The following is a 27,549-nucleotide window of genomic DNA, read 5'->3' as shown; positions in this document are numbered from 1 at the left end:
GGATCACAGAATACTTATACTCCTAGGGATGTGTTAATATGTGGGCGTACTTCTTTGGAATTCAAAATACATAATATGTCTTGAATGGAGTGAATTCAAGTCGGAAACAGTTTTCGCCAGTAACGCAAGCGTAGCGAGCCCTATATTCACACTAACCTCTCTTGTGTCGGTGTTGCGCGTGGGCGTCCTGGGCAGCGGGCGCCGGGCCGTGGAGGAGACGCGCTCGGGCGTGCGCGGCGGCGGCGTGGGGCGCGCGCGGCATATGGTGAGCGCGCAGCCCACGCCACACACGCAGGCCACGGCCGCGCACACCACGCCCGCCTCGCCGCTGCCTTCCGACATGCCGCCGTTGCCGCGCACCAGCTGCGACGAGGACAATACACGGTAAATTGTGGTTTAAGGCTGAGATCTATAGAGCGCACTTTGACTTTGCTTAAATTAGCTTTGCTTAGCCAAACTTAAACTTAAGTCTAAGCAAAGTCAAAGTGCACTCTATCATTTCAACTTAGAGCTGTGGCTAAGTGAATCACTTTAAGCACTACTTACTATCCTACTATCCATTTCGTGTATTTATTACACGAAAAAAAAAATTAATCAAGTAATTAATGTTTGGAAAAGTTCGCGAACCAGTAGTAGCACCCCGCCGCATCGCTTCGTCTCAGAACAGCGGGGCTGTCACATGGCGCTCGGCCACTACTAATATTTCTCTAGAATTAGGTTTGTTTCAAGATATATTTTTTATCCAAAACAAGTGCCTAGTTTTCGAAAACAAACTTCGGCTTATCAATGTTAAAAAAAGACTTACCTGTCTATCGAAATAGTATTTAGCGCCAGCTAGGAAGACTGTGGCGAGCGCGAAAGACACCAGCATCCCAAACTTGAGATGTGGCGCCATCATGGGCGAGTGGTGGAGCCCCAGGGCTGCGGTCCGCAGCAGCGTGTCGGGGGTCACGCTGCGAGCGGCCGCGAGGCTGGCTATCGTGGGTTGTGGGGGCTCTGGAGGGATCTCTACATAGAGGCTGTTCTCTTCGTTTTGGCGCCTGCTTGAATGCACTGCGGGCATTGGTGGTGGGCTTCAAACAAAAAATATTTTGATAATAAATATAGCATTAATTTATCAGTTATTTTTTAAAGAAAAGTTTTCAATGGATGGATCTAAATGGAAAATTTTATTGTAACGCGTCATTACCGAGGCGATGGAATTATTATGGCTGGGGGACACATATTTATTGTTGCCCTGTACTAAAAACACGATAGCCCTGTATTAGAAACACCTACCTACACTTGATCAAAGTTCATTTATTACTTCAGCTACTTTATTACTTTTTATTCAGATACAAGTTAGACCTTGACTGCAATCTGACCTGGTGGTAAGTGGTGATACAGTCTATTATGGAAGCAGGCTAACCTGGTACGGGTATGGCAGTAATTATTAAACCCATACCTCTTTGGTTTCCACACGGCATTATACCGGAACGCTAAATCGCTTTGCGGCACAGCTTTGTCGGTAGGGTGGTAACTAGCCACGGCCGAAGACTCCCACCAGACGTATGATAACGATGGAAAAGTGTATGTAGTATGTTACCCATAGTGTCGGAGCGGGCGTGCGCGGCGCGGCCCACAGTCGACAGGCGCGAAGCGGTGCACAGGCGCCGCCATGCCTTTGCGCCCCGCCGCCGCACATACGCGCCCGCGGGACCTCCCCACACCTTAACAGTACACGGACACAGTTCGCAACAATTGTGAAATTTCTTACAAATCATTGAGGCTTCACCTACACTAGCAGGCGTCAAATATTACTTACATTTGACGCTAAGTAGGCTTAGGAACATATTAGGTATCTTTGATTTCACATCACCCCTAGCCTAATATTTGACAGAGTTTCCCCACTCTAGTTCACTCTGATAAGTGGGACTTAAAACTTTTCATTGCTGACCAATCCATATTAATATTATACATCTGAAAGTTTGTCTGTCTATTCTCTAGCTTTTCAGTCCCTTTGCTAAACCGATTTTGATGAAATTTGTTACAAAGATACCTTGCACATTCCTAGAAAAGGTTACTTTTTATACCAGAAAATCAAATAATTCCTATTTTTAAAAAACTGCAACTTATATGAAGTCGAGGGCATCATCTAGTAATAATATTAAGTATAATCTAAGTGAAAGTGTGTACTCCTTGTCTATAATATAAAGAGAATCTCTGTTGAAAATGTTAGCTTAACGCTATTAGCTGACGTTAATGAGTTAGTTAGTGAGTCAGGCCTCAGGGGATCTCTTTTGACATTTTTATGTAGGTACTTATTTAGATTCTGTGGTCTTCTGACTTACCAGCTGACAAAGAGGAGGGGACGCGGTGTCGGCCGCTGTAAGCGCACTGGCTGCGCTTGTCAATCCAGAAATGCATCGGAGCTTTGCCACAGGCTGAACTTCACCAAATATTGCAACTCAAATACCCAAAACCTAAGCTAAGATTCCATCTAACGGTTTACAGGATATATCACTTCCCTAATCTGCTTTTATCATTTTCAATACACAGTATAATATATTTGTATATCTTATTAAGTAATATTTAATCTAATACCTTTAAATTGGAATTAAACATAGTAAAACATTTTAAATAAGTAGGTACGATTATGAATACTCAACAAAGATGTTTTAATCTATTTTTTCCTATAATATTTACACAGCTATTTACATTCATTATTCACTATCATTTACTTATTGTGATTAATTTAATTTCTAGATAACAATTTATTAATTAAATCTTTTAGCTTCCGATCATTATTTTAATTTTTTAGATGCACTTGACACTACTTAGAGACAATTTGTGGGCGGGGTGCGCGAAAAGCAAAACAAACAGTCCTGCCAACATTGAAAAAATCTTCGGAAAATCAATAAAAGTCTGCACCATTTCTTTATTCAAGTGGTTTTAAATTCTTTGTTCATACATTTTTAATTTAAATACTAGATACCGACAATTTTTTTCTTAGTTAAGGGATCATTAGTGTTCTAATGCTAAATACTAAAATTTAAATAAATACTAATTGGGATTTATTTAACTTTAGTTTAATAAAAAGAATTTAAATCTCGCACCAAATGTGACGTGAAAAGTCGGATATGGAATTTTCTCGACAACAATCTTTCGCTCAGAAACATACTCAAGTTATTGTAAAAATGTGTGAAAATAATTTAATTGTAAGAGCTTTGTTATTCGTGTTTCAAGCGTTGTATAAATTCAATTCCTTCTTTGATTATGTAGGTAGTTTTAATTCCTTGCATTGTATATTTTTACAATGTGTATAATTTCTAAACAGACTAGCAAAGCTAGCGACCAATCCCTATCAAGTTGGCAACGAAGGGCAAGACCGCAAGACGGACTATAGACAAAATGACATTTGACCAAGGAACATTTATACTCTAGGGAGCATTTGACATTTGGAAAAAGCACTGCGCTGGTGATGTACGTACTTTCTTATTTCTTGTGCGAATAAAAATAATATTTCGCTAATATAAACGTGTTTCAGTTTCTATGACAAGTCAGAAACTTTATTGAATACCTTTATTGATAAAGGCAATTGGTTTTATAGCTGGTAGTATCCGAGGCAACCGTAGTGAATAGTAAAAACTTGTTGATGTGTTGTGCAAGTTCAAAATCGTGAGTTTGCGATCACAATGTTAGCTACTCCCTTAAGCCTTCGGTCAAGATCTGGTGATAGTGAACGGCATGCGAGGCCCTATTGCGCCTGTTGGAACAATAAAAAACTACCAGTTTCGTGGTCTGAGTTAAGTGCTTGTACGTGTGGCGAAGATAATAACGGTAAGTGTATTATTTAACTTTAACAAAATCACAGTATAAAGAGTACACATTAGTCCGATGCCTTTGATCTCGTGGCACCACGCTCTCGCATCTCGCTACCACGACGACCCTTCAACTTAAGGCTACGTAGGTTAATTTGGGTCGCTCCTTTGTCCCGCATAGCTCTGTCTAGTGGTCTAGTTTTGTAACAGGGGTTCCACGAGAACCCCTGTAACAAAATGTAGGCATCTGATTTCCTATGGTATCTATGAGGAATCTATGATCACCATTACCTATGGTATGATTTTAATGGTAATAATCTCCCTTCAGATTCAAAATGTTGAATTCCTAAAATGTTGAATTTCAGAGTTGTGTTGAATATTCACAAATAATTTGATAAATGCAAGGACTATGCCAAATAATTGATCTTTGCCTGATCATCTCTTGTTTAGTTTTTGAGGTATCCCCCGCCACAAAAATGGTCTAAAACTGACAACTTTGACGGCTAGTCTTTTTAGGTCAACATTTTAGGACTCAACATTTTGCAAATTCAACATTTTAGGAATTCAACATTTTGAACCTGAAGGATAACCTCGACTGACGAGCTTATGTGCAGCACATAATTCACTAAATAAAGAACCTTCTAAGTCGGTGACAAATCTTGTTACCTAACGTAAATGACTGATATTTACTGTTGTGACAAGGCTGCAAGGCAATATCAGATTTCTTACCTTTTTTAAAAGAGTAACTGCTGAGTTTTTTACAGTAAGATAGTTGGAAAAATAATTTCCGAGCTGGTGGTAGATCATTTACCTATCATAACAGCTACAGGACAGCTACATGAAATATTTTTTGTTTTTTTTTTTTCTGTACAGTTAGTGAATGGAGATGGGAGCAGCCACAAGTAAGCGGCTCAAGTTGGGTGGTGGTGAGTGATGACAAGAAGCAGGTCACGTTCCATCCATTCTACAGCTCTGGTACGGCGGCCGCCCGCGGTGACTCCCCCCTGCTGCACGACCATCACTACTACTGGGAGGTGAAGATACTGACTGAGACATATGGCACTGATATTGTGAGTACCTACCAATAACATTATACCATAGACATGTTATGTTTTTCTTAAGGGGCAAGAGACGGGTCTACCCGCGAAATTCAAATTTAATTTGGTTTTTCGCAATTTGTAAACTAATACGACAACGTAGGCTTATGGTATTTTAATTGCGACACTGGCAGTATCATCCTCACAGGTTTATATAAAAATCTTTACTTGAAAGGGTCCAGTTTAAGAAATTAATTCTATTCTCATAAATTAGTCAATACTAGAATTAATTTCTTAAACTGGACCCACGAAGGGTTATTATTTCTTGTTTTCATTGTGTTAAAGTTAACTAAACAAAACACAATTTACAGATGGTAGGTGTTGGCACAAGCAAAGTTAACACATCAGACTCTGAGTTCAGATTCACATCCCTGCTGGGTCAAGACGGGGAATCCTATGGGCTTTCCTACACGGGCAAGGTGCGGCACAACGCGCAGTTCTCGCAAGAATCCGTCGGCTTCTGTCGCGGCAGCATCGTGGGTGTACGCGTGGACTTGTGGCGAGGAACGCTGGAGTTCTACCTCAATAGAAAGCCGCAAGGTAATTTCCCCAGCTTTCATTTGAAGGGTAAAGTGCGACACAACGCGACAGTCGTGTGACGCCGTCGGCTTTTGTCGCGGTATTTTGATCTTGATTTTTTTGATTAGGTTAAATTGTACGAAGCCAAGTGATGAAGCCTATCTTTTTTAACCCCCGACCCAAAAAGAGGGGTGTTATAAGTTTGACGTGTGTATCTGTGTGTCTGTGTATCTGTGTATCTGTCTGTGGTATCGTAGCGCCTAAACGAATGAACCGATTTTAATTTACTTTTTTTGTTTGAAAGGTGGCTTGATCGAGAGTGTTCTTAGCTATAATCCAAAAAAATTGGTTCAGCCTTTTAAAAGTTATCAGCTCTTTTCTAGTTTTCTTGTAGAAAAGAAGGTTAGATAACCGTTAGGTTCATAATATTCAAGTGTCAATTGACAAATGTCAACATGTCAAGATGGACGTTGCCTAGATACATAATTATTTATTTGAAAATGATGTTTTGGAAAACTCAGATACTTTGGATCGTAAGCGCGGAATAGTCCAAGAAAATCGGTTCAGCCGTTTGAAAGTTATCAGCTCTTTTCTAGTTATTGTAACTTTCACTTGGTGGGGGTGTTGAAAATTTTTAACTTACACTTGTAGTATACTTAGTTTTCCAGCAACATCTTCATTTCGTGCATTTTTCAACTTAAAATCCATGTTGAAATATTTTTTCTTGCAAAAGAAAGCCTGCTCGAATGGGTAGACGAAGAGTGCGTTAATAAAAAGAAAGTCTTCGATTTAGCAGTGGCATGCATCGGTGTCTCTCATAATCCATGACTCACAGGTTATCATTGAAATACGTTTTCACAGCTTTCTTGTGTGAATTTTGAATATAGATGACAGCAGTGAAGAGATAACTGTGTAACCTAAGATACCTACTTACACTTGGCAACCATTTTAACCATATTGTTCAGGGTCAAAGTTTAATTAAAGATTATTTGTACGATAAATCGTAGCATTGGCATAAACTATTTTTTTCTAAACTAGCTTACGAACTAGCCCACGATCACGACTTCGTCCGCGTGGACTAACACCTACTTTACTCCCTTAAGGGTTGAATTTTCAAGAATCCTTTCTTAGCGGAGTGTACGTCATAATGGCTAACTGCATGTGCTGAAAAGACCTTATTAAATCTTGTTTTATATAAAAAAGTTATTTTATATAAAACAAGATGACGCCCGCGGCTTTGTCCGCGTTGATATATTATGTTTACAAAATCCCGCGTGAACCACAGATTTTTACGAGATAAAAATTAGCCTATGGTTAATCCAAAGTATAATCCATCTCCATTCCAAACAGCCAAATCCGTCCACGTGAAAGAGTAACAAATACATAGGTATACACACACACACTAACAAACATACTTTCGCCTTTATAATATTAGTGTGATGTGATATAAATATAGTTTTTTCAAAGCCAACATTCCTTAAACGCATCGTAGAAAGGTGACTGGCAAGTTTTTATTTATACAAAGTAAACCAGTTAAACATGCTGTTTGTCTTCCTAGTTGCATGAAATACAACAGACATTGTTTAAATATTTGATTAGGTTAACGTAATGTATATTAGGATTAACGGTATAGTACAAGAGTTAACCGTTGTGAACCTACTGTATCACACTAATATTATAAAGGAGAAAGTTTGTATGTGTGTGTGTGTGTGTGTATGTTTGTTACTCCTTCACGCAAAAACTACTGGACGGATTGGGCTGAAATTTAGAATGGAGATAGATTATACCCTGGATTAGCACATAGGCTACTTTTTATCCCGGAAAATCAAAGAATTCCCACGGGAATTTTAAAAACCTACATCCACGCGAATGAAGTCGCGGGTATCAGCTAGTTGATACATAAATAAGTCAGAGCTTTATAAAGTCCGAAATTGATGCGACCGCCAGAAGTTTCAAACGAGATTTTTCATACATTTTGTACGGCAACGACCGGCAGCCAGACAACGAAGTGATCCTATACCTAAGGGTTCCTTTTTTCCTTTTGAGGGACGGAACCACTTCACATTCACTTCACATTTGAAAATGGCACCATAGAGCCGCCATACTGATTTTTTTTTAAATTAATAGCCAATGTCACTCAGGATGATGTGAGAATTCTAACGATACCCCATACATCCAAATCTTTTCCTTCATTAACCGACTTCCAATTCCGGTTCTCAATTCGTCGGAATCTTTTTTTTTTTTTTTTTACAAGTTATTGTTGAATAGAAACTATACCTTTTTGTCGGTTAGCTCTTACACTACATTGACATTTACATAATGTCAAACGTGTACACACGATCAATGTCAGAGCTGCGATGTCGCATGGCAATGATCTGTACAACTGATAACGATAAGGTGCATTACTTTTGCGTTTACTACGTATTGATAACGTGCGGGTGTACGCATAGTAATGGTACACCATTCGTCTTTGTCCATCAGCCTGTGGATGTCCACTGTTGGGCATAGGCTTTCCCTAAAAAGCGCCACCACACCCGGTCCTCAGCCTTCCTCCCAGCCACTTCAAGCCAGCTCTATATCGTCGGTATATCGTACTGTTAGGCATCCCACATTACGCTTGCTTATTCACAGTCTCCACTCAAGGATTTTCCGGCTCCAACGGCCATTGTCTCTACGACAGGCATAGTCTACCCAGTACCCACTGCCACTTCAGCATGATAATAGTTTGGACTATGTCAGTTACCTTGGTTCTCATGTGGATCCCCTCATTTCGGATCTTATTCCTCAGGGAAACTCTTAACATAGCCCTCTCCATAGCTCTCTGACTTTGAATTTATGGACAAGGCCTTTTGTGCATGTCCACGTCTCAGCACCATAGATGAGGACAGGAAGGACACACTGTTTAGTCTTTCGTCTTTAGGCACTGCAGAATTGACAATGAGAAGACTTGACTTAATTTCCGAAAAGATGCTCACCCTAACCGAATTCTCTGGTCGGCTTCCGCGTCGAATTTGCTTCTACCTATACTTGAATTATTTGCCAAGGTAATTGTACTATGAAACAATTTCGATGCCAACATTTTTGACGTTAACTGAACTGGTGACGGGACTACGTGTTGATTGAACATTACTTTTGTTTTGTTTTTTGATCCCGGGATCGAAACGTCTGGAAGAGCGGCTTAGGTTACTCAGCATCGAGATCTTACGGAGTTTCTTCTAAAATAACCGTGAGGTTGTCTAATGATTACTGATACATAAATAGCATAAATAAAAAGATGTCTCAATTAATAGGATAATAGAATAGAATATATTTTTATTCAACTAAACTTTTACAAGTGCTTTTGAATCGTCAAAATAATCTACCATCTAACGGCGCCAATTCTGTTGTTTTTTCCCTAAACTAAATTTAGAGTATTCGCATCTTGTTTTCTTTTTAATATTGCTAAAAAAGATCGGAACATGAATTTTAAATTCAAAGACTGTAAATTTTAGTGCATGCTAAAAAACAATAGGTTCGCGTTTGGTAGCTAAAGTCACCAGGTTAGACAGTTCTAAATTAAATTTAAAACGGTCAAACTGTATCCGTCCTTTTCATATTTCATAAGTTAGAAGAGGATGCGAATACTCTAAAATTTAGTGTTGCTCAGTCAAGTTATAATACAAAAGTGGATTGCAGTCCGCAAAACATTTAGTTCGGAATGACTCCTTATATTATAGAAATCGTTAGTTGCATGCGTTTCGAGTGTTTGCCTCAACACAAGCGCTGTGAGCCTAATTACGCTTGAAAGGTCTTGAATATTGACAGTTTGTGACATTTTCCAGGCGTGTCGTTCTACAACCTTCGGCGTCACCCGGCCCTCTACCCCATAGTATGCTCGACGGCCGCACAATCCTCCATGCGCCTCATCTACGCCGCGTCGTGGCGCGCCTCGCTGCTGGTGGACGCGGCTAAAATCCTCGCCGCCTCTTTGAGAAGCGACCGGCGCGCGCGACTGCCTCCGGGCCTGTGGTACACCTTGGGCTCGCAATTCTGGCTCACCCTGCCTACTGATGGTGAGTTCTATGGATTAATAATATCTGATCATCCACACTTTGTTGACGCCGCCTCACTGCTTTTGGACGCGGCTTAAATTCTCGCGCGCGGCTTGTGGATCGCTGTTCTGGCTCATCTGAAATCTGTCTGCCTATAAGTAGGCTTGTACTAAAATAAATCAGATTCCTGTAGCAATTTTTAAATATTCAACCTAGCAATTAAGTGTCAGGTTTGGGGTCAACGATTCATTATCATTTAGGTAATTATTATCAGTCCTCTTAACCTCTAACGGTTTATTAGGAAGTGCCTACTTACTGTGTCTTATTCACAAAAAGTTATCTGTTTGTATTGGAAAACATCGCTACCCATATTATAAATGCGAAAGTGCGTTTGTTTGTTGGGTTATTGGTTTGCTAATTTATCCTTCAATCATTTCGCAACGGATCGACGTGATTTTTTTGCATGGTTATTGGTTATAGATAAAGACCTGAAGAGTGACAAGCTACTTTTATCCTGGAAAATCAGAGTTCCTTTGGGATTTTTAAAAAGTAACCCACGCGAACGTAATATTATGTCCTAACTAATATTGTAATGTATCCTCTTACCTGGTTTTGCAAAAAATTAGTACAGCGGGTGACTCGCATCCCGGCGAAGGACCATTTACCTCGGAAAATCAAGGAGTTAGATTTTTATAGAACCTAAGCCCACGCGGACGGCATCGCGGGCAATTCTCTCTAAGCAAATAAATAAATTGGAAAACATGTTAATTAAGACAGTTAACTACCTATTATTTCTGAGTGGAGATAAGATTAAAAGTTGTTATTTGTACAACTTATAAAGAATGAAACAGACGCACGACTTTAAATTGAAAAAAAAAGTTGTTTGTGAAGAGTAATCACTACCCACATCCATATTAATGCAAATATGTGTTTATTCATATGTTCGTCCTTCGTCTTTAAAGCAAGCCGCAACAGAGAAACGGATCAACGTGATTTTTTGCATGAATGTAGTTCTTTAACTACGTTCATGTATAGTCGGAAATGATATAGACTTTTTTCTTTTGTATAAATGATACGGGCTGCCTTGTTTAGGGGCCAGGGCTCCATAAAATTCCCATGTAAAAGTTTTAGATTAATAAATTTTCATTCTTTTTTCAAATTTTCTCTCGGAAAATCAAAAAGTTCCTACAGAACTTCTAAAAAACCTTAATCCACAGTTGAAAATACATGTGCGTAAGGTATTACAACCCTCGTGATGCCTGCGCACATGTATCGTTCACAATAACGTGAACCCATAGCCCCAAAGCAGAAAAAGAACCACAACCCTCAACGATGAGGAATATGACTTATAAAGAGAGAGAGAGAGAGAGAAAAAAATATTCCTTCATATAAGAAGTCTAAAATTAATCTAAATTTCATTTTCTTCTAGGTTGCGACATTGGCGATGACGAGGATGCCGCCGGAACAGGAACAATGGAAGCGGTCAAAATGGCGACAAATGTGGTGAGTACAACTTTTAGGTATATATCCCGTAGGTATTATAGTACGCGACAGGTCGTGATGGCAACGGTGAGGGGAGGCCCCGCACACCCGCACATCCCGGTGCGGGATAGCGCGGGTGACGTGCGGGTGTGCGGGGCGTCCCCCCGCCTCATACCCCGATTGCGATCTCGACCTGGCGTGTACTATAGATACGCATGTTAGCCTCGAAGTTTACGTAGTAAGAGCGGCCGTACAGACAGCTTGAAAAAACACCCGTCAAGTGCGAGTCTGATTTGACCAGTTTTTTATGGAATACGAAGGGTTTCGTACTATCGTACAAGGTACTAGTCTTTTTAATTTTTTCAATTGACATGGCGGCCATTTTGAAATCCGCCAATTTCGTTTTTTATTATTTGTTGTTATAGCGCCAATAGAAATACACACTGAAAATTTTAACTGTCTAGTTATTACGAGAGTTTATGAGATACAGTCCTGACTGACTGATAGACAGTCTTAATAGTTTTGTTGGATTGGTAATCTTTCGGGTACAGAATACAGATTCCTAAAACAGGAAGTCAATGCCACAAGCCGTCATTCCATGGTGAAAAAAATTAAGCTTTTAAAATTTTTTTCCTTAACGCAAACTATCACAAACCTTTTTTAATAGAATAATAAAATAACTGTTTGTCGTCCTTAAGCAATATATCAGGTTATAGTAAAAATTTCAAAATGGCCGCCAAGAAAATGAAAAAAGTGTTGATCCTTATACAATGATACGGAACCCTTCATGTGCAAGTCCAACTCACACTTGACCGATTTTTTATTAGTGTAAATAGTGTGTGTGAAAGAATGAGACAAGTGTGTATGTCGTTTCGCGCTGTTAACGGAATTAACAAGGGGTTTCGCGCAGCGATTCGCATGTGAGTGAAGCACGGGCATAACATGTTGCATGACAGGGTAATTGCATATACAAACAAAACAATTTTTTTCCATTCCATTCCATCAGCCTGTATGCGTCCACTGCTGGACATAGGCCTTTCCAAGAGCGCGCCACCAAATACGGCCCTCCGCCTTCCTTAAAAGAAATAATTCAATTTTTTTGGAGGGTACTCACACAACTTTTACTTGTACCCTCTCTCTCCCTCTAAATATTGGCATCTCTTTCTCAGCCCCTGTCATCCGGCATGAAGAGGCGCCACTGGCAGATGCGGGCGCGCGCGCGGCTCACTCCGCAACATCACGCCTGACAATATGATGATAATAATAGAGATATATGGGAACAATGGAGAAGTTTCTGTATTTTTTTAATGCATCTATACTATGGATAAAAAGAAAAGCTGTCTGACTGACTGATCTACCTACGCACAGCTCAAACTGCTGGTCGGATCGGGCTGAAACATGCAAATAGCTATTATATTATGACGTAGAAACCCGCTAAGAAAGGATTGTTGAAAGGAAAACTGATGTCGGAAGGACTTTCCATACTCGATAACTTAGAAATTATTGAACGATTGAGTGATTTGTGGTGCGATCGATCGACCTCGACGATCTCGGCTAGGTAAAATGACTTCACACACCCGCAATCGTTTTGCGTACAAATTAAAATACTTAAATAATTAATTTCTCAGTCATATATTGATGGATTGAAAAAAAAAAATGATTTATTAGTTTTGATCGATATTTTTATTCCATTGCATTAAATATTATATTAATAACATCATGAAACTTCTCCATTATGTGCATAATATTACGTAATGATTAACAGCAACACACTGACTAATATGATGGATAAATGTTGCCAATATCAGTAGCACAATTTTGTAAATATTTCATAATTTCATTACATATCATAATATTAAGTATCATTGCTTGAAATCTGTAATAGTTAAATATCTACTTTGACACATGAATTTATTAACTTTTAAGCATTGAATGTTGTGAAAAAATGATAGTTTCCTACCCTTATTTAGAAAATGTCATGTATGCCTGTTAGATTTCATAAATATAATCAGTCTTACCAAAAAAATTAAAAGAGCGTATAACGCGTGTTTATTTTAAATTTGTCAGATTTTTAATTCCAAAAACTATCAAAAAGTCAATTTAGTCATAACTTAGACTGTTTTATTTTTATTGGTAAGAATTTAAATTATAATATAAACGTCTGTGATACAAGCTATATATTATTTTCTTTTATTTTGCATCCCTTTCTATTTTGTAACGAACTGTTGAAGACGTCTGTTGGGGTAGTTGACGACTGATAGAGTTATAGTGCGCGACAGGTTGAGATGGCAATCGGGGTACACACCCGCAGCGGGTTAGCGCGGGGGGGGGTGTGCGGAGCTTCCCCACGCCTCACACCCTGATTGCCTTCTGAACCTATCGCGTACTATACATTACAAGCGAATGCTTCTGCTGGGTTCGCTATTCTGATCAACATTGACTGATAGTCATCAAGCTCATTTGACATTGGTTGGTTCTACATTGTTGTTTAATGAATGATGTTAAATTAATTCTTTTTTTTTGCAGAAGACCTCCATTGGATTAAAAAATTAATGTCAGATGAGCTTGATGGCTATCATTCACTTTTGATCACTGAGTTAGCGAATCACTCCCCTGGTCAATACGCGCCCTTAGGCTGAAATCTATAGAGTGCACTTTGACTTTGCTTAGACAGAAGTTTCAGTTAAATGAGAGAGAGTTATGCCAGCGGTATAACGCTGTCTCGTTTTAACAGTGTCTTAAGTCTGAGCAAAGACAAAGTATGTTCTATGGATTTCAGCATTAGTGTATATACAGACGGGTGCATTTGGACTGTAAAATTGCAGTTTCTGTAGTTGATATAGAGTTGATACAACTGTATCACAATTGCCAACCAGTCGTAGATTGTTGATGAATGAACATGAATATGAGTCTGTCGGCAATTACGATGCGATTGTGCGAATTGCAATAAAACTGCATCCCACTGTAATTTCGTAGTCGGGTTGAGGTCTGTAACTCTGTAGGTTAGGTTCCCTTTAGTAAAAGAACATAGCCCACGGTTACTGAAAGTTCGGGTTTGTTTGCAGCTAAGCGAGGTGTTGCCGACTCCATACATGAACGGGTTCTACGTGGACGGCGTCGACCGGGACTACCGAGTCGTTATATGGCAATGACACCCTGACTTGAGAGGGCACGAGAATACTTAGTGTTGGACTTAGCTTTTAGGATTTTTAGGTGTTTAGTAAAAGGTTGTGTAACTTAACTTCGATTGCAATGGTCTGTATTAACGGGCTCTCGAAACAGCCAGGCGCTTGTGGCAAACAACAAGCAGCAAGCATCGACAAACACCATAGATGGCTTGCCTGCTAATCGGAATGCTCCCGAGCGTAACGGAAACTCAAACACCCTTCCATACGCTTCGTCTGGAGCGTGCATAACGCACTTCATATTTTTGCCGCCGCGAGTGGCCCGTTTGCGCCAAGCCTTGAGAACTATGGAGCTTACTTATCTATAGAGTATAGAGTAAGATCGTTTTCATATTATCGAATACGACATCAGACGTCAATACGACCTACGTTTAGCGTTTGTGACTTTAGTTTTACTACCCAGTTTACAATTAGGTATAGGTATACTCTACATCTCACGACGGAAAGTAAGGCCGGCAATTTACGTCAGTTTTTTTTTTAATTATATAGACTAGCGCTTGGCTGCAATCAGACCTGCTAGCAAGTGATGATGCAGCCTAAGATGGAGCGCGCTTGCCTAGAAGTTGCCTATTCACTCTTGACTTGAAAGTACCCATAATATTATAGGTGGAAGGGAAAACTGACGCCGGAAGGGCGTTCCATATCCTAGCGGTTCGAATTAGGAAAGAGGAAGCAAATCGTTTCGTACGTATTCGAGGAATTTCGACTACGTACGGATGCAGACCTTGACGATGCCTGGCAGTTTTTTCATCCGATCCGGTCCCGTCCGGCTACCTGAAGGCATTGGAGCCATTCTTTTGTTTGAACATACCTACATGCACGTCCGGTCCGATAACCTTATCGATCATCCGAGCCGGAAGCTGCCGTCAGGCGTTTCAGGTTTTATTTCCGATCGTTGCCTGACGTCTCGGTCTGTAACAGAAATAATATGCAGAACATTATTTCGATATACCTATCCGAATCGGATGTCGGATGATGTTGAAGCTCTGTAGGTACTTAATACAAATTGCGTAATAAAATTACGATTTAGCATAGAATTGCTTCGCCCTTTGGTGATAAATAAGTACATAGGTACTTATATTATAAATAAATAGCTGTTATAGTAGATAGTTAAGTAGAAAAGCTAGTTTGATGTGTCTTGTGCAATGTTAAGGTATATTATAGCTACATTTTAAAACATACAGCAGGATTAGATATTTTACTTACTAGGTACTCGTAGATAGTTTTATTCGTTTCAATAATATCTAGGTACAACACTACCGCTTTTATATGTAACGCCCATGTACCTACCTACTTGCGCAGAATTTTTTTTTGAACGGTGTGAAAATATTTCAGCCAATCAAAGCGCGCGTCCGTCAGCTATTGGTTGTTGCCTAGATTTTAGTCGGCGTCATGTTACGCCTTTCTGCGCAAACGAATTTTGCGAATTATAAAAGTGGAACTGTACTTAATAAGGTTTCATAATGGCGTATATGGAATTTAATGACAATTAGTTATCAATTGGGTACACTGCCACGATGTGCCAAGACAAAAATCCAAAGGCCATCGTCTACGTCGACTTGTTCGTATCGATACAGGCGCTATCACAGAAGTCGCTTTCTACCGTCCTACCTATTTACAGTTATCTAAAATGCCGTTAACTGCAAAAAAAAAGTAAAACGCATCGCTTCTGTATCGCGACTTTTATGTATCCGTAAAAGTGACCGTGGGCGATGCGCTTAATGTGTGATCAATATTACTTAGTATAGTTCGCGACAGGTCGACATAGCAAGCTGGATATGAGGTGAGTCGTGGAAGACGCGTCCCCACCCTGATTGCCATGTCGATCTTTCGCAAATTATAGATAAATCATAAATTCATGGTACCTAGTTTTTAGATTTTAATTGTAGTTTTACGATATAATTTGTGTTTAAATAGTAAAAATTAAATTAAAATGTCCCACATTACAGCTAAGCAAATTATATTTTTTTAAATGAAATTCTTGACTTTCAATGTATTCAATTTCAATAGATTTGTACATATTTATTTAAATAAAGCAACTTATTTTAAATATTATTACACTTATTTTTATTTTTGACCCTACCTTATGTACCTACCTACCGTTAAAGTTACACACACTTTGCCATTGTCTCTTCGAGTCTGTGCTAAGCTATAGGCACCTGGTTACATACCAAAGTGAAGAATTTATGAACCAATGAACCTTTTTATGTTATCCTCAGTATGGCTCTTTTTTCTAGTCAATCAAGTAATAGTTTCCACCGAACCGATTGATTTAAAGATTCAAACGCTTGACGTTCACTTGACTTCAGATAAAGCAGAACGTGGCAGAACTCTATAACTAGTATCCTGTAGTAATAATATGAATTTCAAAAATGATTTTATGATTAAAGTGTAAACACTCTACACGATTCATTTTTAACGCTCTTTTTAAAGCGAATCATTTCTATTTTGATTACTGGATTTTGGTTCTGCTAACAAGTAACAACACAATATAATTTGCCGGTTGCGAGTGCAACTCTGTGACGTGAATCTCGTAGCTTGAAAAATTAACATTCTAGATTTCTAATTTTCATACGAGCTATGTTGCTTAACTTCCGAACGTAATGTGTTTGTCTATGTCTGTCAACGAAACTAGGAAAATGTCAATGTCATGTAAACGTCAGTTGACAATTGACATTGAAGTTTTGTTTCTGGTCGGTGATTTGAACTAGTGGGAAACGATTCGTGGTCTGTGGTGGGAAACGTGGTCTGTGGTGGGAAAGTTGTTTGTGGAATTGTGGATTTCCCGTATTTTAATTTTTATTACGATTTACGACAACTTCGAGATTCCGCTATATATTTTGAAGGCACCGCGATAGTATATTCAAGTTTTTACTTTACACAGTGATCAGTGATTAAGTTTTCCCGTAAAAATGTCTCCTCACGTAAGTATTTTATAATGTCTTATAGTCTCATCTCTATACTTAGTTGCGACTATAATAGCTGTATTTAAGTTATTAAAGGGCGTATCCAGATAAATGATGACATGAAGTTGTTATTGGGAATAGGGCGGGAACTCTCCTTGACCTAGTTTCCGTATAAACTTGGTAAAATAAAAGTTATTATTGATTCACTAAAACGACCTTTTTGTGAATCATTCTAATTAAAATGATTCATGGAATGCCCTCCTTGTTTATAATAGTTTATGCGTACTGTTTCATTGTAAACAAATTATGTTAATTGTAATCATAATACTTTTGAAATGAACTATCCTATTTAAAAAAAATTAAACACTTAATTTTATCTACAATATCAGTTCTTGAACTAAGTACCTATGCTATGTCCATTTCCCATATGCTAAATTACATCAGAATCTGTGCAGTAGTTGGGCCATGTAGAAGTAACAGACATACTTATTTATATTTAAATTAATATTAATTTATTCCTGAAAAGCTGCCAAGCTGATGCTGAAAATTTTCATTCACTTAACATCAAGTTACCCTCCTGCTTGCTTGCTGTTTATTTGTTTATTAAAAAAAAATTAAGTAAATTAAATATACAAATAAACTCTTTTTTTAAATATTTTTAAACTATTGATTGCTATTGATTTAAAAATGTAACAAAATGTGACTTACTAAAAGTTCTCATTAGGTGCTAAATTGTTTGTTCTGGTTTAGCGTGACCCTACAGTAGTGGGAGTGCCAAACTTCAATGCTGCGGAGGATGCCGCAGCCCTGCGAGCTGCCATGAAGGGGCTCGGAACAGACGAGGAGGCCATCATAGCTATCCTCACCACTCGCTCCAATGCCCAGCGTCAAGCCATCGCACAGGCATTCACTCATGAGTATGGCAGGGTAGGACCAAATACTGAAATATAGTTTAATACTTACGACTTAAAGAGTGTTGCAATCGCTAAATGACTGTTTTAAGACATATTATTTATTATCTTGAGTTTGCACTGACAAATAATTACCTACATAAAAACCTGTTGAAATCCTTACGAATATTTATATTTTGCAACGTGGATGGAAATTGCTTTATACATAGTTATTTAAGCCAAACATAAATCTTAAAAGAATGTAGTACTAGATTAGGTACAGGTTTATTGCTTGTAGTATCAAGGTTACAACTACGCAAGCAATGACTCACAGTGCAAAACAACATTAATTACTTCACTGTAAACTTGGTGATCGCTGAATAATTCTGAGGTTCACTGTGGAGTTATAGATTTCATATCATGTGGATGTTTATATGGAGTTACGAAGAAGGAGGTTGGAATTTGGAATAGGTAAAGAAAACTTTCCAAAAGCTTTTGGAAAGTTAAGTCAAGTCTTCTCATCGTCAATTCCTCAATGCCTGAAAACAAAAGTCTTCAACCAGTGTGTCCTTCCCGTCCTCACCTATGGTGCTGAAACGTAGACACTGACAAATGGCCTTGTTTACAAATTCAAAGTTGCTCAGCGAGCTATGGAGAGGGCTATGTTAGGAGTTTCCCTGAGGGATAAGATCCGAAATGAGGAGATCCGCAGGAGAACCAAGGTCACTGACATAGCCCAAACTATTAGCAAGCTGAAGTGGCAGTGGGCAGGCCATGCCTGTCGTAGAGGCGATGGCCGTTGGAGCCGGAAAGTCCTTGAGTGGAGACCGCGTTTAAGCAAACATAGTGTGGGACGCCCTCCAGCACGATGGAGCGACGATATAAAGCGGCTGGCGGGAAGTGGCTGGATGAGGAAGGCTGAGGACCGGGTGTGGTGGCGCTCTATAGGGAAGGCCTATGTCCAACAGTGGACGTCCACAGGATGATGATGATGATGATGATGATGAAAGAAAACTGTTGAAGCCTACTCTTTTCCTTAGGACATAATTGAGGACCTGAAGTCTGAGCTGGGCGGTCATTTCGAGGATGTGATCATCGCCCTGATGATGCCACCTGCTGAGTACCTCTGCCGCGAGCTGCACCACTGCATGGACGGAATGGGCACAGATGAAACAGTGCTGGTGGAAATACTGTGCACGCGTACCAAGCCAGAGATCGCCGAGATTGTGGACGCGTATGAGCGACGTGAGTATAATCACCGCTCTGGTGAAGCCACCCACAGTCATCCATCAGTTTTCCCTTCCACTTTTAATATGGGTACCTTCAAGTCAAGAGTAAATAGGCAACTTCTAGGCAAGCACGCTCCATTTTAGGCTGCATCATCACTTGCTAGCAGATCTGATTGCAGCCAAGCACTAGTCTGTAAAAAAAAAACATAAAACCAGATGCTGAGTAGGACCCTAGTACTACTCTTCTAAGTTCCACTGTTAGAAATGACTGAAATTCCAGAACTGTCCATTGTGAATTGATATTGTAGGGCCAAGTAGAGCCTTTTTAACCGACTTCCAAAAAAGGAGGAGGTTCTCAATTCGTCGGAATCTTTTTTTTTTTTTTTATGTATGTTCCCCGATTACTCAAAGACCCCTGGACCGATTTGGAAAATTTTTTTTTTGTTTGAAAGGGTATACTGTGCAGGTGGTCCCATATAAATTTGGTGAAGATCTGATGAATATCTTCGGAGATGGAGAACAGAACTCCTCAATGGATAGGAGCAAATTGCTCGCGATCAGTGTAAAAGCTTAGTAAACAGTAGGGTTTTAACTGGGCACAGCATATTATAGTACAGTGGGGCCACTAAAAATTGTGAGATAAAAAAATTTCAAAAGAAAAATAAAACCGACTTCAAAAACGACAAACACTAAAAAGTAAAAAATAACTTTTGTTTAGCTACACGTGTAATGCACCTAGGTATGAAGTCGGGCGAACTTCACTCTTGGATTTCTAATTTTGTTTTAATATGCTCGCTCGACTTCATACCTAGGTGCATTACACGTGTAGCTAAACAAAAGTTATTTTTTACTTTTTAGTGTTTGTTGTTTTTGAAGTCGGTTTTATTTTTCTTTTGAAAATTTTTTTATTCCATTCCAATTGGCAATCCTGATGGAATCAAGCATTTCATAGAAATAAGCTACAGTTCTTACAATTCACGAAGGCGAGTGGCTTATGCTTGTGTTTAAGTCGTATCGGTATAAGTAAGGTACACTAAATGTGTGCGTTTGCGAGCGCTTGCTCGCGACTGATTGGTCCAACATGCACGCACACTTACGCAATGCCCATGTATACGATGTAACCACGAGTAAAGTTCACTCGCCTTCGTGAATTGCAAGAACTATATCAAATATTCTCTGAGAAAGACTTGGTATTTTGTTGTGCATTCCAGAATTATAAAATTGGGAATTAAGCTCCTAAGCGGAGAGATTTAGGGACTGTCATTTGTGAATAGATGTAAGCACAAAGTGTTGACTTTGTCATTGAGGACTGTAGTTCAAAGGTAAAGTCTATACTTCGTAACTTCAATATCAATTCACGATCGATGGCTGAAGCTAACAGTATCCATGCAGCAACAGGGTTGAAGAGTTGGGATCCAAACTTCAATATACTTATTATGTGGTTTACTGTGTATGTGAACTGTGTATTCTCTGTAGTGTACAATCGTCCACTGGCAGAACATATGTGCTCTGAGACATCGGGTGACTTCCGACGTCTGCTCACCCTCATCGTTACAGTAAGTTGAACTAATTCATTGAATAGCTTCTTTTACTATTAATTTTACTTTACTAATTCATTGAGTAGCATATCCCCAAATTAATCTAGGGCTTTTTTTTCTTGCATCAAGCGATATAAAAGAGATAGCAATACATTTAGACCTGTGGTTTAAGTTCAAAGACAAAATGTACTGACTGTACAACAGAATTACTTACATTTACGGCGATTCTCATGCTTTTCTCTTATCTAAATTTAGAGTATCTACATCTTTTTCTTTTTTGATATTGTTAATGACTCTACTTTAAACAGTAGGATCACGACTGCCGACTGGCATTTAAAGTCACGAGGTTTGACAGTTCTAAATTAAATAAGTTTGTCTGTCCTCCTTTTCTTATTACATTGGTAAGAAAAAGATGCAAATACTCTAATAGAAATACCATGAGACGGTTCATCTATTAATATAAATTAGTGTAGGGCTAATGCCCTACACTAATTTGTATTGAATTTCGCTACATTTGTCATGTCTTCGTCAATGTGTCTTGATCCTTAGATGCTATCTGTGTGCTACATGCTTTACTAAGGTTTACTTATCTAAAATCTATTTGTTTAACAACTCTTGTAATCATTTATATTGTGTTGATAAAAATGATTGATTTACTTATTAATAGTGATTATGTTTATGTTAGATTATTAACAAATTATCATAACAATGTTGGCCTGTTTGTTACTAATTAATTAATTTGTAATGCTTTTGCTGTTGAGTTTCTTTGCACTGGCCCATACTAATAATTCTAATTGTAATATAATTAATGAATTGACTCGACGACACGACGATTCAAATAAGTATACAGTGGATCCCCGGTAATCCGGCCCCTGTCTAATCCGGCACCCCCTGTAATCCGAAAAGTTTATTCTATTATTGAACTAGCTGATGCCCGCGACTTCGTTACCGTGGATGTAGGTTTTTTAAACATCCCGTGGGAATTAGTAGTAATATTCCGGGATAAAAAGTAACCTATGTGCTAATCCAGGGGATAATCTATCTCCATTCTTAGTTTCAGCCCAATCCGTTCAGTAGTTTTTGCGTGAAGGAGTAACAAACATACACACACACATACATATACACATACACACAAACTTTACCCTTTATAATATTAGTGTGATGTGATGTGGTTTACTTTTGACATATAGAATATTATCGTTGGATCTTTAATTTGTCGGATTACAAGGTACTCTTTAATAAAAAAACGCCGGACTATAGGGGGTCTTAGGCAGTACTCTATAATCCGACAAACTCGATAGTCCGACATTGCCCTGCAAAACGTTTGTCGGATTACCGGGGGTCCACTGTACTTAAGTAAGCTGAGATGTCCGCCGCAGCCGAAATTCTGTCATGAGAACTTGTTACATTAATAGCTAAATCCAGCTTGTCTTGTCACAACCTTTACTTTCGCTTTTGCTCGAGATTTGTGTGCGCCTCGGATGAGCGACAAAAACGTTCAACTTTCACTCAAAGATTAGCTATTTTCTACTGTACCTTCACCTTTTCTAAATAAGTTTGTTAGGCTGAGCGTAGTAGGGCGTATAAGTTGTTTGTTGAATAGAATAAAGAATAGCTTACCTACAATAGATTTTATGAATACTCTACTTTTGAAAACTATGAAACGCAAATTGGCGTCGATTCTGGTGTTTTTCTCTGAACTAAATTTAAGTTGACGTCAGAATCAGCACCGTTGAGTAACTATGAAATTGATTGCACTAATTTTATTCCAGTCAATTAATTTATTTGTGCGAGTAGGTATCTATTTCAAAAAGAATTTTTAATGTTATTAGATTGTAATGTTGCCCTCATTGTAACTTATGAGTTAAATGATGTTAACTGTGATCTGTCATACAGTACATAAATATGGGCGGGAAAGGATCTGAAAAATACTCTGCGTTTCTTTTTCCTCCATTAGGTGCTAAATGACAAATTTTGCACGGTTAACGTTAATTCAAAAAGTTAATCTAGATTCTAGAGCCAGAATAGCCTGTACCAGTTCGAACAAAAATCACTTTGTCGCTCCCCCGAGGCGTTAAGAACAAATTCCACGTATTAATCAGTCTGTCCGTAAGGGCGCTCGCGATGAAGAGGCCGGTGTGGACCCCGCACGCGCGGCCGAAGCCGCCCAGCAGCTCTACGACGCTGGAGAGGCCAAGTGGGGCACCGATGAGGAGATATTCAATAAGGTAGGTAATCTAATCTATATTGACGGAGCGTAGCGGTGAATTTGTCCGTCCGTCCGTTTGTCAGAGTTTTCTGAATTATCTACTGCGAATAATTACTTCAGATTTACAAAATAATCCAAAATCGCAAATGGTTCGAAACCTAATAGATATAAACTTTAAACAATATCAAACATAAATAATAAAATTTCTTACACTTTTTAAAATAATAAAAAACTAGTGTATGAAGTCTACTAATCAAACTTAGCCAGAGTGGTGGACTAATGGCCAAATCTTCATACTTTCACTTTGGTACTGCAAATGTTTATGGGCGGCGGTAATCACTTAACACCTGGTGACCCGCCTGCTCGTTTGCTCGCTATTTTTTAAATTAAAAAAAATACTAAGAGAAAACCGTACTCAGTAGTGAGCCAACGATAGGTTGATGATGATGACGATGACTGTCTGTTTCAGAAGATAATTAAAACCTGCCCACAGTTTGACAATAAACTAGATAGAATAGACTATTCATAATTATAATTAATTGATGCTTTGGAGAATATGAAAATGTGAGCAAATATTCAGATCCTAGCCCACGAGAGCTTCGCGCAGCTACGTCTGATCTTTGAAGAGTACAAGAATATTGCCGGCCGCACCATTGAGCAGGCAATCAAAGCGGAGATAGGCGGCGAGCTGAAGGACGCGCTCTCTGCTATCGGTCAGTATAGGCATTTATTTGCTGATTGTAGGTACATAAGTAGTTGTTAGGTACACTTAATAAATACATCTATCCATACTTAATATTATAAATGCGAAAGTGTGTCTGTCTATCTGCTACCTTTTCACGGCCCAACAGTTAAACCGATTCTGACGAAATTTGGTACAGGGTTCGCTTATATCCCGGGGACGGACATATGCTATTTTTTATCCCGGAAAATCAAACAATTCGCACGGTATCTTTAAAAATCTAAACCCACGCGGACGAAGTCGCGGGTATCCTCTAGTATTATATTATAGTTCCCATAATATGGCGTATAAATCTGTACCAATATTAAAATGCCAAAGTGTGTCTGTCTGTCCATCTGTTATCTTTCAACCGATTTTGATGAAATTCTGTATCAAGATTCCTTACATCCCAGAGACAGAAAAAGGAAAATCAAAAAGTTTCCAATGGAAAAAATTATTATAATTGAACATTAGATACGGTTACACAAACGTATCCAATCTAATCTTGCCGAGAATAAAATCTAGTTCGATTAAACGCACTCTTAAGAAAATAATATAATCAGCTAAAATGCAAGTTGGATGACATCAATTGAGCCAATTGCTTCGACATGATCGTGAGACATTCTCAGACACACTGTAAAGGAAGACTCCAATTGACTATTCGAATTAGTCATATTTTTCTTTACAATTTTGACTATGTATTTTTTTAATTTATTTTACGGCCCTGGATATGACTCCTTTAAGGTCTTTATGTATTAACTGTAGTACAACATAGAACCACAGTTTTACCATCTACAGTCAAACTTCGTAAGTTGTTTTTCTAATTGCTGTTCCGCGTGCTAACACCTTTATCCACAGTGGAGTGTGTGGAGAATTCCGCCGCGTGGTTCGCTACGCGTCTTCGCGCCGCCATGCAAGGGTTGGGCACGGACGACCGCACTCTCATACGCATCGTCGTCTCGCGCTCTGAGATAGACCTGGGAGCTATCAAGCTAGAATACGAACGGCTATACGACAAGACGCTCGAGAGCGAAGTCCGGGTACGTCAGGGTGCACCGTTAGGACCCATACCCTTCCACGTTTACATTTACAGTGACAACGATACAACGTAGTTCGCTCAATGCGTGCATGCAGTATATGCCTCAACCTTTTAGCACCGAGCGCGCTACAAGCAAATGTTCAGCAACGTTGAGATGGTAAGTACGTCAGGGCATACCGTTCGAACCCATTCTCTTCCGCGTTTACTTTTTTTAACAAAGCTTTCGTAAGGATATGTCAAGGCGCACTATTAGGTCCATTCCCCTCCTTATTTACATTTTCAGTGGGCTGTCTTTAGCATCGTTTATTCGACGTCTTCGCTTCATAATTTCGCTTTTCGAAGTCAAGCGCGAGTCTGTCACGAGAAACACAAGATTTATAAGTCACTCATGACAACAAGGTACACGTTTGGGTTCCCAGTTTTTACCCTTTCAGAACAAACAACGTTGCGAAATCCCAACGTCTTCACACCTGGTTTTACACTTCAAGCCACGTACATCCTACAGGCTCGCACGAAAGTAGCAAAACGCTGATGAGGGTACGTCAGGGTGCACACTTGGGACCCATTTCGCTCCATCTTTCCATTTCCAGTGGAGTGCGTGGAGAACGCCGCAGCCTGGTTCGCTCAGCGCCTGCGCAACGCGATGCAGGGCGCCGGCACTGAAGATAAGACCCTAGTGAGAATCATCGCGAGCCGCGCGGAAATAGACCTCGCAGCCATCAAGAGGGAGTATGAGAGACTCTACGATAAGACGCTGGAGAGCGATATATCGGTTAGTCTCATTTCTAATATACCCTATTCAAATGCCAACAGTGGTTTGACATGTCCTAACTTCGTTGTTACGTTTGTGAGTAGATAAAGTTAGCGGGAGGTGTCAAACAGTTACTTTGGTTTTTGAACAGGTTTATAAAGGGCATTGGATAGCGATGCTTTTCATTTAATTTTATGTTTCATATTTATTTGGTTTATTAATAATAGCTATATTTATAGAGCTTTAGACAGTTCAAGTTATTGCGAAAACAGTCAAAAAAAAAATAACGATTTTTTGTACTGAAGTAAGTTTATTACTCAAAAAAGTTTTTTGTTTATCGCTATGCAAAGCCTCGTCCCAAATATCGATGTCATTAAAGTTCACCATGCACGCTTCTCGGGTCTTCAACACTGCAATCCAATTAAAGCACATTATATGCATGAAAAATTTAATTAACTCGATGAAAACTAAATGTTCAAATTTTCAATTACACTCTACTCTCATTGGCTTTACTTGTATGTTCTATTTATTCTGAATGTAATGTGTTTTAATTGTAAATATATTTTCATTTTGCTTCTTTTGGTGACTGGATCAGGAGGTGAGGGTATTTTTAATAATACAATTATTTAAAGCAATAATACAATTATTTATTGTGGTTAAAATTTTTGAAAAACAGTTATGCTGAGAGAATAAAATCTAGTGTAGAGAATAGAGATTCCAAAGAAGAATTTTATATAAAAAATTACAAATTATTTTTTTACGCCTTCTTCTTCATATCTTTGAATCTTGAAACTTCAAATCATTGATTAGAACCTACTTTTGCACTGAGAAGACCATTTCTTAGTAAATAACAACCACAACAATGGTACTGATTCTGAGGGCTAGTAAATTTTAGAGTATTCGCATCTTTTTCGAACCAATGTAATAAGAAAAGGACAGACAAACCTAATTTAATGCAAACCTCGTGACTTTAGGTGTCAGCCGTGATCTTATTGTTTATATTTGCTTTCAAATTAAATAAAATCCGTCCTTTTTTAGCAAAATTAAAAAGAAAAAGATGCAGATACTATAAATTTTGTTTAGAGAAAAACATCAGAATCGACGCCATTTATATTTCCAAAGAACTTATTTATATTTCACGCTTATTAACACTTGCGCGTTTCTTTCCACGCATGTCGCATTGTGCCGGTCGCTGATTGGTCCAATAACGTGTTATGCGCCAACGCAGCAGGGCGAGACTTCCGGAGACTACAAGCGCGCGCTGCTGGCGCTCCTCGGCCCGGCCTAGGCCACAGCGAAGTCCTACGAAGCCCTAGGCCTTAAGTTATGGAAGATGGGAAGATTGGTGTTATGTACGTGTAGTGTACGCAGCTTTTGTAGTGTGTAAGATTGTATGAATCTGTATTTATAACACCTTTTTTTTATTTAAAACTCAAGTTTCGTATTTCATATTTGTATTGTCTCTTTCCTTATTCATTTAAAAGAAAGTATTTTTTAGGTAGGCAATTTTTTTTTTCCACAATTTAGTACAGTTTTTGATTGTATGATTTTGTTTTATAATCCTGTCAGTTGAGCATAATTCTTTGTTTAATCAAATTGATCTTAAGCAATACTACCCACCTAATGTTTAATTTAAGATTACAGTATTGAAATAATTACTTTTGGTATGTGCTGAAGAGATTTTAGTAAACTTAATTATAATTGAAATAAACATTGTTCCGCTCTTACTGTTTGTTCAAACATGTTTAATGTGGTATTTGCTAACAATATTCAATGAATAAAGAATTAATTGTAACTTTTTTGATTATTTATATAATAGAAATAAGACCTCAAATATACTCACTTTGGTTAAATAGAACACAAGAGCCTTGCCAGTGCCTTTTCAGAAAAAAATAATTTGCATAATAAAGAAAATTATATTAATTTTTATGCTGGTAACAAAATATTATATTATTGAATGTTAATTATTATATGGATGTGTAGGTTTAAATATCAATTTATGTTGATTCCCAGTTGATATTAGGAAAACATTCCAAACTATTTTCTCATTTTAGTATTTTGCCCTCAGTTACATCCTCTCATAACGATACAACTAAGCTTTAATTTATTCTTGTTTAGTAATAAATTATTTGAATCCTCAAAACTTGTTTCA

General features: G+C 38.6%; 3 protein-coding genes and 1 long non-coding RNA gene across 16 annotated transcripts in view; 2 read left to right on the top strand and 2 right to left on the bottom strand.

The window, feature by feature from the left end:
• The window catches only part of LOC123872770, a 4,205-nt gene extending 1,649 nt beyond the window's left edge, over positions 1–2,556 (bottom strand). The window contains exons 1-4 of the mRNA XM_045917294.1: positions 2,331–2,556; positions 1,586–1,709; positions 806–1,073; positions 157–363 (exon numbers count right to left, since the gene is read on the bottom strand). Coding sequence (XP_045773250.1) covers positions 157–363; positions 806–1,073; positions 1,586–1,709; positions 2,331–2,406 — 675 coding nt within the window. The 5' untranslated portion in view covers positions 2,407–2,556. The remainder of the gene's footprint in view (positions 1–156; positions 364–805; positions 1,074–1,585; positions 1,710–2,330) is intronic.
• LOC123872771 overlaps positions 1–21,415 on the bottom strand; it is a 26,100-nt gene extending 4,685 nt beyond the window's left edge. Inside the window, exons 1-3 of one of the 3 annotated variants that reach the window (XR_006797545.1) lie at positions 21,405–21,415; positions 20,103–20,313; positions 13,662–13,666 (exon numbers count right to left, since the gene is read on the bottom strand). This is a non-coding gene — a long non-coding RNA (uncharacterized LOC123872771). Of the gene's footprint in view, positions 1–13,661; positions 13,667–18,027; positions 18,040–18,155; positions 18,162–20,102; positions 20,314–21,404 lie in introns of those variants that run through there. The other 2 variants (XR_006797543.1, XR_006797544.1) reach the window with 2 other exon arrangements.
• On the top strand, positions 3,389–14,416 carry LOC123872769 (SPRY domain-containing SOCS box protein 3-like). 2 transcript variants are annotated; one of them, XM_045917293.1, is made up of 7 exons: positions 3,389–3,462; positions 3,590–3,819; positions 4,674–4,870; positions 5,209–5,437; positions 9,238–9,468; positions 10,877–10,950; positions 13,995–14,416. In XM_045917293.1, the coding sequence occupies exons 2-7, from the start codon at positions 3,675–3,677 to the stop codon at positions 14,079–14,081; spliced, it is 963 nt and encodes a 320-aa protein (XP_045773249.1). In that variant the 5' UTR covers positions 3,389–3,462; positions 3,590–3,674; the 3' UTR covers positions 14,082–14,416. The 2 variants fall into 2 exon arrangements, with proteins under 2 accessions (XP_045773249.1, XP_045773248.1); XM_045917292.1 differs by having other exon boundaries at positions 3,411–3,819.
• On the top strand, positions 16,858–27,549 carry LOC123872768 (annexin B10). 10 transcript variants are annotated; one of them, XR_006797541.1, is made up of 9 exons: positions 16,858–17,038; positions 17,771–17,947; positions 18,951–19,155; positions 20,616–20,695; positions 22,780–22,905; positions 23,467–23,599; positions 24,466–24,647; positions 25,237–25,418; positions 26,626–27,549. XR_006797541.1 is itself a non-coding variant. In XM_045917291.1 (9 exons), the coding sequence occupies exons 1-9, from the start codon at positions 17,027–17,029 to the stop codon at positions 26,683–26,685; spliced, it is 1,155 nt and encodes a 384-aa protein (XP_045773247.1). In that variant the 5' UTR covers positions 16,858–17,026; the 3' UTR covers positions 26,686–27,548. The 10 variants fall into 10 exon arrangements, 7 of the variants coding, with proteins under 7 accessions (XP_045773247.1, XP_045773241.1, XP_045773244.1 ...); XR_006797540.1 differs by having other exon boundaries at positions 26,629–27,548; XR_006797542.1 differs by having other exon boundaries at positions 22,792–22,905; positions 26,629–27,547.

Source organism: Maniola jurtina, chromosome 15 (assembly GCF_905333055.1).
Source record: "Maniola jurtina chromosome 15, ilManJurt1.1, whole genome shotgun sequence".
NCBI lineage: Eukaryota > Metazoa > Arthropoda > Insecta > Lepidoptera > Nymphalidae > Maniola > Maniola jurtina.
Note: the sequence above shows the minus strand (reverse complement) of the source record. Positions and strands in the feature narration are given on the sequence as shown.